The sequence below is a fragment of the Montipora capricornis genome, chromosome 13 (assembly GCF_036669925.1).
Source record: "Montipora capricornis isolate CH-2021 chromosome 13, ASM3666992v2, whole genome shotgun sequence".
NCBI classification, from domain to species: Eukaryota; Metazoa; Cnidaria; class Anthozoa; order Scleractinia; family Acroporidae; genus Montipora; species Montipora capricornis.
This window is the reverse complement of record NC_090895.1, coordinates 33,344,570-33,359,569: the sequence shown is the minus strand read 5'-3', so window position 1 is coordinate 33,359,569 and position 15,000 is coordinate 33,344,570. Positions and strand designations below refer to the sequence as shown.

At 39.8% G+C, this 15,000-nt stretch overlaps 2 protein-coding genes and 1 pseudogene across 2 annotated transcripts; 2 read left to right on the top strand and 1 right to left on the bottom strand.

Moving 5' to 3' along the window:
• LOC138028484 (uncharacterized) overlaps positions 1-3,676 on the bottom strand; it is a 6,946-nt pseudogene extending 3,270 nt beyond the window's left edge.
• Positions 3,677-3,730: 54 nt separating this feature from the next.
• On the top strand, positions 3,731-6,724 carry LOC138028474 (uncharacterized). The gene is made up of 4 exons (XM_068876027.1): positions 3,731-3,862; positions 3,961-4,348; positions 4,722-4,958; positions 5,862-6,724. Exons 2-4 carry the CDS (start codon positions 4,030-4,032, stop codon positions 6,206-6,208), a joined length of 903 nt encoding a protein of 300 aa, XP_068732128.1. The 5' UTR covers positions 3,731-3,862; positions 3,961-4,029; the 3' UTR covers positions 6,209-6,724.
• A 42-nt stretch (positions 6,725-6,766) lies between these two features.
• On the top strand, positions 6,767-11,572 carry LOC138028468 (uncharacterized). Its single transcript, XM_068876017.1, has 4 exons — positions 6,767-7,223; positions 8,664-8,980; positions 9,484-9,640; positions 10,198-11,572. The coding sequence occupies exons 1-4, from the start codon at positions 6,920-6,922 to the stop codon at positions 10,641-10,643; spliced, it is 1,224 nt and encodes a 407-aa protein (XP_068732118.1). The 5' UTR covers positions 6,767-6,919; the 3' UTR covers positions 10,644-11,572.
• The last annotated feature ends 3,428 nt before the right edge of the window (positions 11,573-15,000 follow it).

Sequence of the window (15,000 nt, the reverse complement as noted above, 5' to 3'; positions counted from 1 at the left end):
GTGCACACCCAAATCAAATTCAAGTCTTTGCCATCCACCGAACAAAAGAAGTTCTTGTTTGGACATTGATGACAAATGGTGACGTCATGCGAAATATCGTCATGACGGTGACCAGCTGAAGATCCAAGCACAATAGCGGAAACCCTCGTGCTCGACAAGTCACCTGCAAGCCAAAAGACGGGTCCTATTAGCTCTATTCCTCATCCGCGCAAACTACAACTCTAAAGATACCTCTTGATGGCTGTTACTGCACCTAATGTATCATCCTTTCGTAGATTTTTAAAAAGATAAATTTTACCGGCTGTCAATGCAGTAATTGCCTTTGATTTAATTAATTTATGTTGATATACGTCATTTTTAATTTAACTAGTAAGACATAAGCAATATAGGCTTTTTTAGTGTATACATAATAGAACTATAATTTAATATTGGTCAAACACTTTTATCATGAGCCTCTGGCTCGGGGGAATGGGAGACCACCCCTTGTGTAATTTAACATGAAATAAATTATCTTTATCTTTATCTTTATCTTTATCTTTATCTTTATCTTTATCTTTATCTTTATCTTTATCTTTATCTTTATCTTTATCTTTATCTTTATCTTTATCTTTATCTTTATCTTTATCTTTATCTTTATCTTTATCTTTATCTTATCTTATCTTATCTTATCTTATCTTATCTTATGTATCCGTAAGTTTTTGATCCCCAAAACCGCGTACCAAAATGTATTATGTATCTATTCAAAGGATTGAAGATCTATCCATCCCAGTGTTCTGGAACTCAAAATTGTCTTACATTAAGTGGAATTTTTTTTCGGGTTGACCAGCATGAAAATACAGACCGTATCTTACCGACAGTGCTTTGAGCCGTTGTTAGGAGTTCAGTATACCGAGTGTCCTTCAAATCTTCAGCTGTTAACATGACGAAACAGGATCTCACTGGATTAGTGGAGATCAGTTGATTCAAATCTGACGGATCTTGGCTTGACATTGGGAATATACCAAGAGAAAGGAGATCTCCAAACACGTCTTCAATGAAAGCCAAATCCGATTCGTTTCGATACAAGATTGCCACGCTTAGTTGAGGAACATTGGAAGTGTGAGGGAGCTCAGCGTACGACGACTTTACATTTTTGTTAGCTCTCGGCTCCTCGTCTGAAAAAAGAAGGAGCTCATAACATTAAATGACTACTTTCTTGCATTAAATTTGATCGGCTGCTAAAAACCACAATTTTCTTTTTTCATTGAATACAAAGACAATTTTGGGGATACATAGCAGTATAAAATTTACACTTGGAAGGCACTGGTCACCTTAGAAAAACTACAATAGAGCTAATCAAGCAAGGGCATAGTAACAAAGACAGGAAAAACAAACAATTTAGTTTTAAATAACTTTATCGTGAAACAGTAAGTCAATATTCTGAAAGTAGGTCTATGATTATGTTGTGCATGAGAGCAGGTTCTGGCTTCGTTGATAAGCTCCTGGTTCTACTGATTGTTTTACGGAGGAATCTTTTGCTACCCTAAAGGCGCTGTTACACTGTGAAATGTTTCGTGCAACTTGTCCCGCCACAGTGTCGCCAAAACATTGCGAGACAAGTTGCACGAAACATTTCACAGTGTAACAGCGCCTTAAGGGTGCTTTCCTATGGGATGATCCGGAAAAGGATCACTAATCCAAAATCACTTGGATCATGGTGCATCAAATGAACCGAAAAATCCTTTCCCAGAGTGGATTTATCGGTTCCTACGCCGTGATCCAAGCGATCTTGGATCAATGATCCTTTTTCAGATCATCCCAAAGGAATGAACCTTTAAATTTGCTGAGGCTTTACGAACGTAGAAAATGCTTTTCAAGGCAACGTAGTAAAATTCTTTTGCTTGATAATTGTCAACGGTTAAAATAAAATGTCAAAGGTGGATGGAAGTGACTCTCCTCTCTTTTTATCCATCACTCTTGTTCAGTTCCAGTACTTCCGCAAACATTGTGTTGCTTCATTAATTTCAGCTGTGGTTCTAGTTGTTGTTTTTTTAACCCGGCTCTTAGTTTAGAGGTTGAGAACCAAACTTACTTGGCTTTTCAACAATCACAAAATCCTCTGATGAGCCCTGTTCCATAGGTTCGCTTTCCTTTTTATCTTCAAACGAGTTTGGACTGTCAGGTGGCGTTTCGAACTTCCTCTCTTCCTCACTTGTTGTTTGTCTTTCAAGTCCATTCAGTGACTCCAGTGGATTAGTGCCACGGGGGGGATTTTGGTCATCCTCTGTTTTATCACCTCGTTGCTCGAGTGTTAGAACAGGAATGGGCTTAGGAACAAATTTTTGCTTATTATTATGGGGATCGAGGAAGTGAATCATGGCTTCTTCATGGATAGGCCGGTGTTCTTTCTCCCAGGAAAATATGAAGCTTTTTCTTCCATCCATTAATTTCTCGTCGAATTGAGAAGAAACCTGTCTATAAGCCCCTCGAGACAGCACACTGCACTGTTCTTCCTCCTCGTCTTTGTAATTATCATCTCCACCAATCACGATAATAACTTTTTCATCTAAAAGCAAGTTAAAAAACGTTATTGCAAAGGAACCCATTGTCGTGCGGGCTCATTTCCCGAAACAGCGGCTGGTAATTTGGTAAACTTCACTTTAAAAAAAATTTTCCTGAAAACATCGAATGGCAAATCTTCAATACACCGAGATTTGATTTTCGATTCTTTTAAGAAAACAAAAGTTAACAAAAACGAAATTGAATTGGCATAAAAGGAATCATCGGCAGCTGATGTATGCCTCTTATATAACATGCATGATTACTCGGAAACTGAAAGTGAAACCTTTCATCGGGGAAAGCAAGTTTCTTTTCTTTCTTTCCTGGAAACTGAAAGCGGACCCCTTGATAGGAGAATGCATCTCTTGCCTACATTATGTTCGTTTGAGTTAATTTCTCTTTCGCGATCGAAATGTTTGTACACAGGGGTACACAGCGCTAAACTGAAACAGTAGGTTTTGCTACCTTAACCTAATCATCACTTTATGCTTTCATTAGAACAAAGCATTGAGGACCTGTAGGTTTCCTGTCCAAAGCGGCAACTTGAGTAAGACGAAATAAACAAAACACTTCCGCCTTACAAATTTCTGACCGTCTGTCTGTTTCATTCAAAAGATATATAAATGGTTGGCCACTCTTTAGGTTGTAGGCAAATTTGTTGCTGTGAATTCAAAGATCTAGCGTCCTCTACTGAACATTTGATTAGATGCCATTTTACTGCGATGCAGTAATCACCTCCGTAAACACATCACCTACCAGTTTTCTTCATCAAAGCTCTGTAAATCATGGCGTAGCCAATACCTGCGTTTTCTTCGTTGATAGACAATCGAGATTCGTTTGCATGGACAACGAAAATGGCATAATCCATCTGTGTATGTTCTTTGATGATGCTATCGCGCACATCAGCCATGTCTCGAAGGTCGAAGTAACGCTGAACCGGAGAGATGTCAAAACCAACTTGCGCTTCGATGCTTTTCAGCAACTTTTCCACTGACTCCAAACTGAAGGTATGATCGCAGTTGAAAAGATAAAATCTTTTGGATTTAATCTCTTCTCTTAATCCTGCTCCAGTATCTTGTACATTAGTAGTGGAGATAGGTGGTTCGGCCATTTCTTGTGATATTTTTCAGTTCTTGTCGGTATTTTCCCGGAAGAAGCGAATGACACGACTTCAAGGAAACTGCTTGTCTTGTCAAAACAAGTCACGCAAGTCCATAGCTACTTCCGCCTTATAAAAATATGGACCCTCACAGGGCTCGTAATCTCTAGCAAAAATTTGTTCCTACAAAATACTTCAATAACTCGTTCAGAATAGTCAAAACAAGTAAGTTTCTAACTGTTAGAGTTTCAAGCGGAGGCTCAGTGAGTTCTTGGAAACACCCTTCGTGACGTCAAACACTGACTGAGTTTTCATAATTTTAGTTTCAGGAATATTGAATCCAAATAGCCAGCAAGCTCAAAGGAGATAACTGTACTCTCAAGGAAGCGATCATGGATCAAGACGGTCAATTAGAAGAATTGATCAAAAGCATAAAGAGTTTCAAGATTGGTACTTTTGAGAAATTTGGTGATGCATTGCCTGGTGAAATCGAAGGTCTTCGACTGAACGTCGCTCTCTTCGGCATGACTGGCTCAGGGAAATCAGCCTTGATCAACACTATCTTCGAATGCTTGGGTTTTGAAGCGCCTGCAATGACTCAGGCAACGTCTTGCGAAGGAACGCGAGTGCTGGACTGTTTTCCTGTTCCTGGGAGCCATGTTACGTTTTACGACACCGCAGGGTTTTTTCATCTTGGCAAGATAGAGGAAGGTCAGTATTTCGTCAATCACTTCTATATGCTAAGGCAAGCTCCAGAAAATGGGGAGGGGAAGGAGGGGAGACATGAATGATACGGGAGGCGGGGAATAAAGGCCAGATAAGGGAGTAGTTAGAGGGAGGAAATAACCAGAGTATCAGCCTTTCCTAAGGGGTAGGGGGTCGGGGAAAGCAGGGAAGGAAGGATTTTCTTTCCCTTCTCTCCCCTTCCAAGAAAAGCCCGATGCTCTGGCTTGGAACGAAAGTAACCGAGGGAGAAATACATCGTGATGTGAGCGAAAGTTCCCAATCCCCGCTACGGGGGCAGGGGGAATGGAGGGGAGGGGTAGGTATGATAACCTTAAATATTATTTCATGTTTTTAACAGGTGAACTGTTTCGTATCATTTACGGACTTGAAAAACCGGGAGATGACTTGACGCGAGACGCTGCTAGTGCATGGAAGGCGGCTAAAGGCGGACTTGCTGCCCACAGGTACGAGAAGCCTCCAATTGCAGATCAGGTACACGTGGTCATTTGGGTGATCAGCGCCACTGATGTAAGATTTGAACAGGGAAAATACAGAGAAAATATTGACTTTGTTCAACACATCCTGAAGAGAGAAAGTAAGTCCTTACACTCCATTTTTACTAAAATAGACCGGTTTTTAATCTGTTGCCGTGACTCACTTAAAGCAAAAAAATTACGTTGGCTAAAGACATTTAAATAAGTGAAACAAAACACAAAGTTGAGACACGAAATATTCTTAAACCAGTCAGGTATGGTTATTTTCCAGACTTGTGTCTTACTAAAAATCAGCTTCAGTGTTTTGTTCATTATTTCAAAATTTTTGCCTCACCATTTGTAGAGAATTTTGAGTCCTCCATCAGAGAACAACATTAAGGTAGACGCAACCGTTAATCTTTCCTTGATGATCAGAGTTGATAGGACACTTAATTTGTGATATTGTGAATTGACTCAATGATTGACTGTATTCCTCGACACAAGAGATGACTAAGTTGGAGAGAGGACTGGGCAAATGTCAATCCTCTCCATGGCGCTAATCAAAATTATTGGTGTGCACATATTTAGGTGCATTTCTGGACTTGACGTAGCTGATAGCCCGGTAATAGCTAGTGGAAAGGGGCAATTAAAAAAAAATAGCCCTCTATAGAGTGTTCCCACGTGACGTCACGGCGGCCATGTTAGTGTTCCTAAACAATAGAACGGCGGCCATGTTTGTGTCCCAACTAATCCTCTGGGAATTGAGCTCTATTATCATCGGCAAACGTTTTCTTTTGTTTCGGTGGAAAAACAAGTTACTGATCGCGTGAGTGAAAACACTCTATAGAGTCAGTTCATAGTGGTCACTGACACAGAGGTTTAACTCAAAGTTGCATTTGCCTGGTTATCTTTCTGTTCCCTGTGGCACAAATATTAGAACTTAGCTATAGTACTACGGCAAAAAAAAACTAATAAAACGGGCGGTCAAACTGATATTTACCACTCTTTCATCTTTGTGTCCACAGTTATCACCATCATAACAGTGTTAACCCATGATGATGAAATCCAAACAAGGGCAAACCCTGAAGCAGAACGAAAGAGATTAAGAGAAGCTGCTATGGAGGTCACCGGTAGCGATAGGAGAAATGTGTACTTCGTCGCAAATTCATTTGGTGATCCGAAAGATTACTCTCCTGTTTACAAGAAATGCGTGATGCAGGTTGTTGAGGAGGCACTGAAGTGCGGGGAGCGTTCAGTTAAAATGCGCCAAGTTTACAGAGAAGGATCTAAGACAACGGCTCGGAAAATGCGTGAGACTAAACCCCAGGCTCGAAATTTCAAGAAACCACAAGAGAACACTTTCAAAGAATAGGCCATATTTTTGGCCAAACTTTGCTAGTCAGCCCTAGAAATGTGGGCCTGAGTTGAAGATTGCAACCTTACTTGTCAATGTTACACATCTTACTAGTAGAAATCATTTATTAGAAAAGATTTTTTTTAATTTTCAGAGCTCGTAGGATTGAGTTCTAGTTAACAGCGAAAGGTTAGGGGAGATGTAATCTAAATTGTGAATTGTAATGTTGTTCGAAATATTTACATATAAACTACTTATCGATGCCGTTGTCTTGCGGTGGGCTTCAGTTGACGAGAGGTTTTTTTTCGGAATGTTAATCACTTTTTATTTATCATGAAGCAACCAAAGCTCTATCAAAGACGGTGTATTGCACTAGCATTGAACGGGTGCACTGTAATTCTTAACCTAAATAAGTTAACACTAACACTTACCTCGTTGTTTGAAACAGGAAACAAAATGCTTAGACCGATGCACTTAATGTGCACATAAAATGTGTTTTTTCATGAGTTATTAAAATTTTGCTGCCATTATTCATTCATGTCTCCGTTTTCACCCGGCGGAGGCATTAAACAAAAAAAGCTCAACTTGGAACAGACTCCATCACAAACCGGCGCATGTTTAAGTTATGACGGTTGGCGCAAGCGCGCATTATTCTCACAATTCTTAGAAAAACGGCCACGGACACAAACCAATGTTGTTTATTTATAAGACTTATCACTTTCGCATGAAATGGCTGCTAAACAGGAGGAGATCATGAAGTTTTACCTTTTCAATTGCGATGAAACCTACGACTTGAAAACAGTTGAAAAGCTCTTATTGGACGTAGAAGAGAAATACGGCTTGAAAATATCTGCTGAGTCACTTTACTTTGACCTTCAGCGAATGGATGATTTCGTTGAAAAAACATTGCCGACATTGAAGATGGATTTCGCCATTTTTGTTCTTCATGCAGATGAATCTCGGCTTTCTATTAACGAAGATAATGCCGGGATTGGCTACGCAAAGTTCTACCGAGCATTGTTACGTGCCACAGGTCAGTTTTAAGGCAAACTTCACTTCCGGGCTTATTTGAAGCTCTTTAAGGTACAAGTTACATCTTTACTTTTTAACGTTTTTCTGACCTGTGCGAGACTAGGAAGTAGCACCCAAAGAAGTGAGTCTCACTTTCTTTCGATTCAATGGCCGGTTGTTTCCCAGGATGTTATCCAAACTCTGATGTATAAGAGTCAGGTTTTGTCCATCTCCCAAGGAAACTGAAGTGCTTCGGCAAAACAGCTAGATTCTCGTTTCCAACTGGTATATCTTCCGTTCACTCAAAACTCCGAACTTCTTAATAGAATTTTTCATAGCCCTGAAAAACCATTTTAAATGACCAAGATCAACGGAGATTTCATTGAAATTCTGTTACTTTTCCGGTGAACCTCTGCGCTCACAGGAGACGACAGTGGAATCCTGTCTAGAATATTCTATTGTTCAAGAATTGAACTGTTCACAGTATCAGCAAGAAAAAATGTAGGAACGGTATAATTCTTTGAGTAAAAGATCACGAGCTTTTAGACTGAACACACTCAAACATATTGCAAACAGAAAGTTCACTTTCGCTTTTGAGTTGTTTGATATTCACGTGACGAGGATGTCACGGTAAAAGCCGGAAACAGTTCTTGGAAAGAATTATTTCAACCCCCAACGCGCACCTGTCTTGTTTAATATTATAAATAATTAGGATAGTACGCGCACTCTCATTAGTCAATAGCTTTGTTTAAATGAGAGTATGGAACACAGCTGTGACATCACACGAATTTTGATTGGTTATGTATTTTCAGACGCGCGTTTTGATTGGTTGGTAGGAAATACGAGCATGAGTCAAGAAAATCTGTTTCAATCAAAAAGTCAAAAAACAGCATTTTCCTTCATTTGTTGAATTATCTTTGACAAATATTTCATAAAAGCAATAGAGGACTGTTTTTGCAAGCCTCATCTAAACACGCGAGGGGGAGTTGGGAGAATTCTCGACAGTTATGCAAACCCTCGACTGCGTCTCGGGTTTACATAACTGTCTCGAATTCTCCCAGCTCCCCCTCGTGTTTAGATGAGGCTATGGAAACACGGAAAACGTCCTCCATTGCTTAACTGGTGAACGCTTTTCTCGGAAAAAAAGGAAGAAAATTACAGGTCGGCCTGGATGTGACCTGTGCAGCTGGCTGAAATAGAATTTGTCTTATTGCACCCTGCTCTGCAGCGATTCGATGCGTTTCCCATACATTTTGCAAACTTTTTGTAAGCCCGCATACAGAAAGACCAGTCATTTTTGCAGAGGATTCTCTCAATACAGGAGCTCCGTTTGAGTTATTGTGGAAGGGAGAGGATACGTTGCATTCAATAGAGCTGATATTTTGAGTTTCTTCGCTCTTGCACTTGAAAAAGAGTGATTGTTAACTTTACGTCTTACTGAATTCTATCCTATCTATCTCAGATGGCAAAGTATTGATAGTGATTGGCGGTGATACATATTACAAGGATGAAGAGGAAGAAGAAAATTTCGTAATGTCACGCTGGGTGAGGAGAAAAATATCCCCTCAGTTCCGTGAAGAGGATATGGATGGAAGAAAAAGCTTCATTTTGTCATGGAACAAGAAGCACAGGCCAATTCACGAAGAAGCGTTACGACATTTCCTCAACCCCAGTAAAAAGGGGTGCACCTTCAATTATACTCCTCCACCCAAACTTGTACCAAGCCACAGAGAACCTGATTTGATCCCGCCGATAGAGGCCAGTAATACAGATCGAGAGGTTTGAATACTTTGCTTTGTAATTCTTTTCCTGAAGATCTATCTAACCAGATAGCTTATCTGCATGAGCCGAGGCAACAATTCACTGTGTTAACATCATATTTTCTGAGAAGTAACTTGCTGCCTTTCAGTTTGTAAAAGGATTCAAACCCCAGTGCGATTTCAAGTAACTGGAGAGCACCTGTAAAACTGTTACATCGGATCCTTCCTGAAGAAGGTTAACTTGGCCAGATAAAAGAACATTAACTTAACAGTTGATTAGTTTTATCCAATTTATACCTTATACGTGGATTATCTTCCGTCCATGGCTGCTTGCTTAAATTTTCCAATGGAACTGACGACCCAGACTGTAATCTGACCTGGTAAAAGCTTCCAGTATCGAATGTTTTGCTCAAAAACTTTTAAGTTGCATGGATTTGTCGTTTTCCTTTTTTGATTGCCCACAGTCTTATTAGCTTCAAATGTGAGAATCAGGATTGTCGTTGTTTCTTTTATAACCGGCAGCCACTTTTGATGGAACAAGAGCCAGACGAACTCGAAGAAACCACACATTCCTCTTTGGTGGAACGTGGTGGTGACAAACCAGAGCCCTACAGAAGATCATTTGGAGATCGTTACGAACAAGAGTGTGACTATAGACGCTTCACCGAAAATGATGCAGGTGAAAAAAGCGATTTTCTTAAAAAAAAAATGCTTTGTAGAAAGTTGTCATGCAAAAAAGGAAGTTATCATACGACGCAGTTTTTCCTCATATCTTTCGTTGGTTTGGTTTTGTCGAAAAGAAAAAGAAATATCGGTCAAACTTAAGTAAATCTCAAATTTATTGTTCTACCTAAGAATCATATGTCTTAGTACTGCCTGTATGAATAACACGAGTTGTAATGTGTTGTGCCTATGACTTTAGTATTGTTTTCTATACATCGATTTGATTGCGGTAGACTATTCCACAATTATATAGCTTTTGGTACGAAACTGCATGTAGAGACATGATTTCTTGCATAATGAATGCTATTGTATTGTGAACGCATTGATTTGAGCCATGAGATGCACTTATCAATATTAGATTGGGCATACTAGAAGAAACTTCAAAAAGAAACGTCTCCCTTTTGAAACTGTAAAGTTATTGTTGTTGTTGAACCATTAAGCTGTAGGAGAATCGTGGTTTATGACACTCAAATGAAAATAGCTGTAAAGTAATGTGTGCACGTTCTATTTTAGACACCTCGTCAAGTTCTGCTGCCTGTGGCAAATTAGCTGATTATCCCGCAAGCAAGGTGTTGCTGGAGACACGCTTGCACTATGGGACAATTTCCTACCAGGCCGAGGATATCATACAGTGGACCGATAGATGGTTGCCCCCAGATCGGCATGTGGCTCATCTCAAGCAGGAATTTAGGTCAACGCCTGAAGCGAAAGTCCAGTTTACAGCTATTGGTAACGGCGGAGTGAGTTATGATGTTACGATAATGCGTCCCAGGACCAGAAACTGGTGCCTCTGCTTGAGCAAATGTCTTGGTTGCTGTTTCAGATCATTGATCCGTTTTCTTTTTTCTCCTTGCCCGCGTTTAGGGAATCAAACAATGGTTTGCTTTTTGTGTGTTGCTCATTGTTTTGGGTTCGTATGCTGGTGGATAATAGGCAAGATTGGCCGGCGTGGTGTATAAATCAGCACCGTAGAATAATCATGGGATTAACTGCCAAACTGAGTTGAAAAAGCAATATAAACACTGGTTTTCTGTTCATCATTAGTTAGTTCGCGTCCGTCCTGTGTTTATCACGGTTTCCGATAGTTGTTCCTACAATCGTGGTCAAAACGTTTTGGGACACCCTCAATAATTCGGGCAAAAATTGCCATGCCGCAGGTGTTAACCAGCGGCCTTGTTAATATTACATGCGCGCGTATACCATGTATCTGATCCTGTTTTTTATGTTTAAAGTAAAGATCGTGATCGTTGTGTTCTCATTGCGCGAGACACAACAAAAATTTCTTTAATTAAAAATGCACTTCATAATTTATAATCGTTCTCCTCTTAGTGGCCTTTCAAGTGCCCCCCACCACTCTTGGCAGTTTTGAAACCGAATGAAGCTTTTCAAAATAATCAACATTGTAAAAGAGGGGTGTAGAACTGAGAAGGTTGTTCGCATTCGTTGCCTTTCAATAGTCCATTTCCGAGTTGCTGTTTGCGTCCGTTTCACAACCATTCAAATGCAAATGAGTGGTGTATTTTCATGCAAATCAAACTCTATCATTTGAATAGTTGAGCACCAAGACTCGTTTTGAACCAGAGGCAAACAGCAACCTCGGAAGTGGCCTATTGACTTCATTGTGCGAACAATTTTGTTCAGGATTGTACATGAACTTTCTTCATGAGCAACTAATTGTTGTTTAAAGACAATGTCAAGAAAACATCTTTCGAACAAAAAATGAAATAAATTTTGCTATGCACAGTGTTTTTGCTATAATACATTCTACTTGTTGACAAGCTCAATAACCATGAAAATGATTTGTGAAAGAGAAGAAACAATAAAAACCGATATTTGTCCGCGTTGAGACGGTTCATATAGTGGAAAATTCAGCGTTTGGTCTTGAGAATGCTGCCCAAGGCCGAAGGACCTCCCAGCCGGCAATGAAGATCCATATTTGTATACCCTTTTAATGAAGCATGTCTTCTATAATTATTTTAGGCGACTTAAGGTGCGACAAAAGTTCTCAAGTTCAGTGCGAAGCAATTTACTTGATGGGTGTTGCACTGGGCAACGTTTCCAGCAACTTGTCTCGTTTTCGATGATCACATGAGGTTTAAGGAACAATTTCATTGGCTGATGCTGCAAACCGTGGCGATGCAAGTTGCAGGACAGATGTTGCACCAGTGACACAATGCTTGAAAAATTCGTTGCAAAATTTTTTTGGCCGTTGCTAGGTATGTCACATTAGGCAATGTTTCGTGCAACTTGCCTCGCCAAGTTGCACGCAAAATTACATGCACAGTGTAACAGCGCCTTTAAGCCTTATTTACACTAGCAAGTTTTCCTTTCATTTACACTACCAAGGAAAACTTGTCAAGGAAAACATGCAATGAGGCTTTAATGTCCTAGGCTTCCCTAGTATTGCTGCAGGAGCCGAAATGGTGTAGTTGGTGAAAGTGCAACTAGATTTTGTTCATTTGTGTTTCTGAACAGCTGAATAAACATCAACACAAGCAATGAAAACCAGTTTAGCTAACATTCTCCCGCTTTAAAGTTGATATTTGTTATCGCTTCAACATGTCCTTTGCAACCTTTAATGGGTGTCCTATAAAGTGTTGCCCCCTAAACACATGCGAAGACACTGTAGATAATCTTGCTGCGTGGCGGAGGCTCACATCAGATGTGTGCCGAAAAATTGGCAATGATGGAAGGAACTGGAACATAGAGAAAAGGGCAAAGCGCCATGGGAGAAGAGGGAGGAAGAAATGAATTGTTACGGAACATTTTATCTCATCTTTGTTTAATACCCGTGTCGGTTTTGAAAAGGCGTTTGTTACCACGAGCTTGTGAGGCGAAACGCATCCATGTAAACCAACGAACCTTTTTTGGAGTTCCACTGTTACTTACATATCATTTACAAGACACACGGTCCTGAGTGCGGATCAACTTCCTGAACTACTTAGCACTTAACATTAGGCAAAAAAACTTGGTTGTGTGGAACTTGATGCATTGTTGATCTTCAACAAAATCAAATTTTGAGAACAGGGAGTAATTTAATTGTAAATGTCACCTTTGAAAAAATGGACAGATGTTACTTTAATGATAATCAATACTGTGCACTTTTATGTTTAACTTATTGGATCACAACAGCGCTGTGACGGTGAGAAACATTTACGGAACAGAATGGAAGCAGCTTAAAGTACAGCCAAACCCAAATATTTTCCGTCAACAATATTAATCTCCCCACCAAAAGCAAATATGTTTTACCATTCTTACCTCAAAATGTCGCTTTTTATTTGCCGGGCGAGACGTACAAAGTTATCAAAACTAGCAGCTATTTGGACGCGCGACCGTCAGTGATGTGAGAGGCATGGGTCTGTTCTCGATTTTACGTGACAAACTGCTCTAAAATGTAAAATTTCTTTGAAAACAGGAATGCAACGAGGTGCATCTGTGCGCAGCACCTTGAGACGGCAGCATAGTGTTGTCTCTCGGTTGTCGGTGACGATGCGTTGACGGGATCGGATTCGTTACCTTACCCCAAATATTTGTCCTCAGAAATGCGAAGCAATGACTGAAAACTTTAAGTTGATACTTGCGCAATATAAATGAGTAAAGTTACTTCCACTAAGACTTCGCAAAGATAGCAACAAGCGTTAACCGGAGACGGAGTCCATGATTCACCTATCATAAAAGTAAAGTAACCATATTTAACGTCGATAACTCGTAACAGTAATTCAACTGACAAACCTGAGGTCGTCGGTGCGCTCATTTTACTCCCCCCTCTCAATCAGTGCTCCGTTTTACGGGTATTTAAAGCTACTTAGCTACACGGAAAGGAAAGAAGTCGAAACAAGGATGTGAGATCCGGGAATCGAACTCGGGACCTATTGCACCAAGGCCGCGCACTAACCAACTGTGCCATCCTTTCTCCTCCTCTATCATTTGGATGACAAAGTACATTGGGCTTAAATTTTATAAATACGACAAAAAAAACAGACTGAAGATCACAGATCGTGATGTCGCAGGTGAGGTGAAGTGTTCAGTTAACAAGTCCTCCGGTTCTTTATTTTTTAGTTAAAAATCAATGAAAAATGGGGAAAAAAGTTTTTCAAGTTCATTGTTTCACTGTGAGACTTGACAAAGGATCGTGACGTAGGCTATGACACGACGTGAACCACCCTTTTTTTCCGGGAAATTGTCGAAAGACAACAAAACAAATTGTGCTCTAAGTTTATATGTACGAAAATCCGCACAGAACATGGCATACCGATACTTGATGCCGTGAAGTGTTCAACAAGTCGTACTCCGAGGTTCTTTATTTTCCAGATGAGAGTCGGATTAAAAATAAGAAAAAAAAAGTTTTGCAGAGTGATTTGACGAAGCGTTGACACGACGCGACGCGACGCGAATAACCGGTTTCCGGGAAAAGTCACGGGGTGAACGACAACAAAGATGGCGAATGCGATTGGAAAGCGGAAGCCAACTTACAGAGTTCATATTTTCAATTGCGATGGTACCTGCAATTTGGATGAAGTAAAATCGCTTTTTGAAGCTGTCGGAAAGAAAGTGGAGATCAGGATTGAAGTGAGGAAACACATTTATGAATTGAACAAAACGACGACTTTGGTGGAGAAAACTATTCCTTCACTGAAAATGGATTACGCTGTTCTTATGGTTCATGCGCGAGATAATTGCCCGTCTTTCGATGATAACCGCTATGGAAAGATTTACAAGGCACTTAAAGAAAGAACTGGCTCAGGTAGGTAATATCTTGCACATCAGCCACATTATATGTCATTCACGTTTTAAGTTGCCAGTGCAGGCTTTCGTTTTCATCTGGCCAAGTGTGTTTGTGCATATCCAAGTTTCAAGTTTGAGTCTTGATTTTCGTATTCGAAATCGAAGTTTTACATCCAACATGAAGTTTTTAATTTGACATCGAATTTTTGAATTTGACATCCAAGTTCTGAATTTGACATCGAAGTTTTGAATTTGACATTGAAGTGGAAAATTCTGTATTTCAAATTCGATTTTCAAGTTTCAAATTTTGAATTGAACTTCTCAAATAATTCTTCTTAATAATTCATAAGCCAAACACAAAAGAAATCACTACCGTGAAGGAAGTTTGGATATGTGGTCTTAATTAGCATAAAATTTCGCCAACTTTGATCCCAAATGGTCCGTGGGTCTTCCGTCCATTTGATTTCCATGAAAAATGGAAAATGAAAAAATGGATTTTGTATTTTTAATGTTTCATTTGTTTTTACCAAGGAACGTTGAGAATAAAATTCCAACAAACACAAACATGAAAATCATGGTTTCTTATTGAAT

Coding starts and splice junctions, on each gene's coding strand:
- LOC138028474 (XM_068876027.1), top strand. CDS start 4,030: ATGGATCAAGACGGTCAATTAGAAGAATTGATCAAAAGCATAAAGAGT. Junction 4,349..4,721: donor TCTTGGCAAGATAGAGGAAG/GTCAGTATTTCG, acceptor TGTTTTTAACAG/GTGAACTGTTTCGTATCATT. Junction 4,959..5,861: donor ACACATCCTGAAGAGAGAAA/GTAAGTCCTTAC, acceptor TTGTGTCCACAG/TTATCACCATCATAACAGTG.
- LOC138028468 (XM_068876017.1), top strand. CDS start 6,920: ATGGCTGCTAAACAGGAGGAGATCATGAAGTTTTACCTTTTCAATTGC. Junction 7,224..8,663: donor AGCATTGTTACGTGCCACAG/GTCAGTTTTAAG, acceptor TATCTATCTCAG/ATGGCAAAGTATTGATAGTG. Junction 9,641..10,197: donor CTTCACCGAAAATGATGCAG/GTGAAAAAAGCG, acceptor GTTCTATTTTAG/ACACCTCGTCAAGTTCTGCT.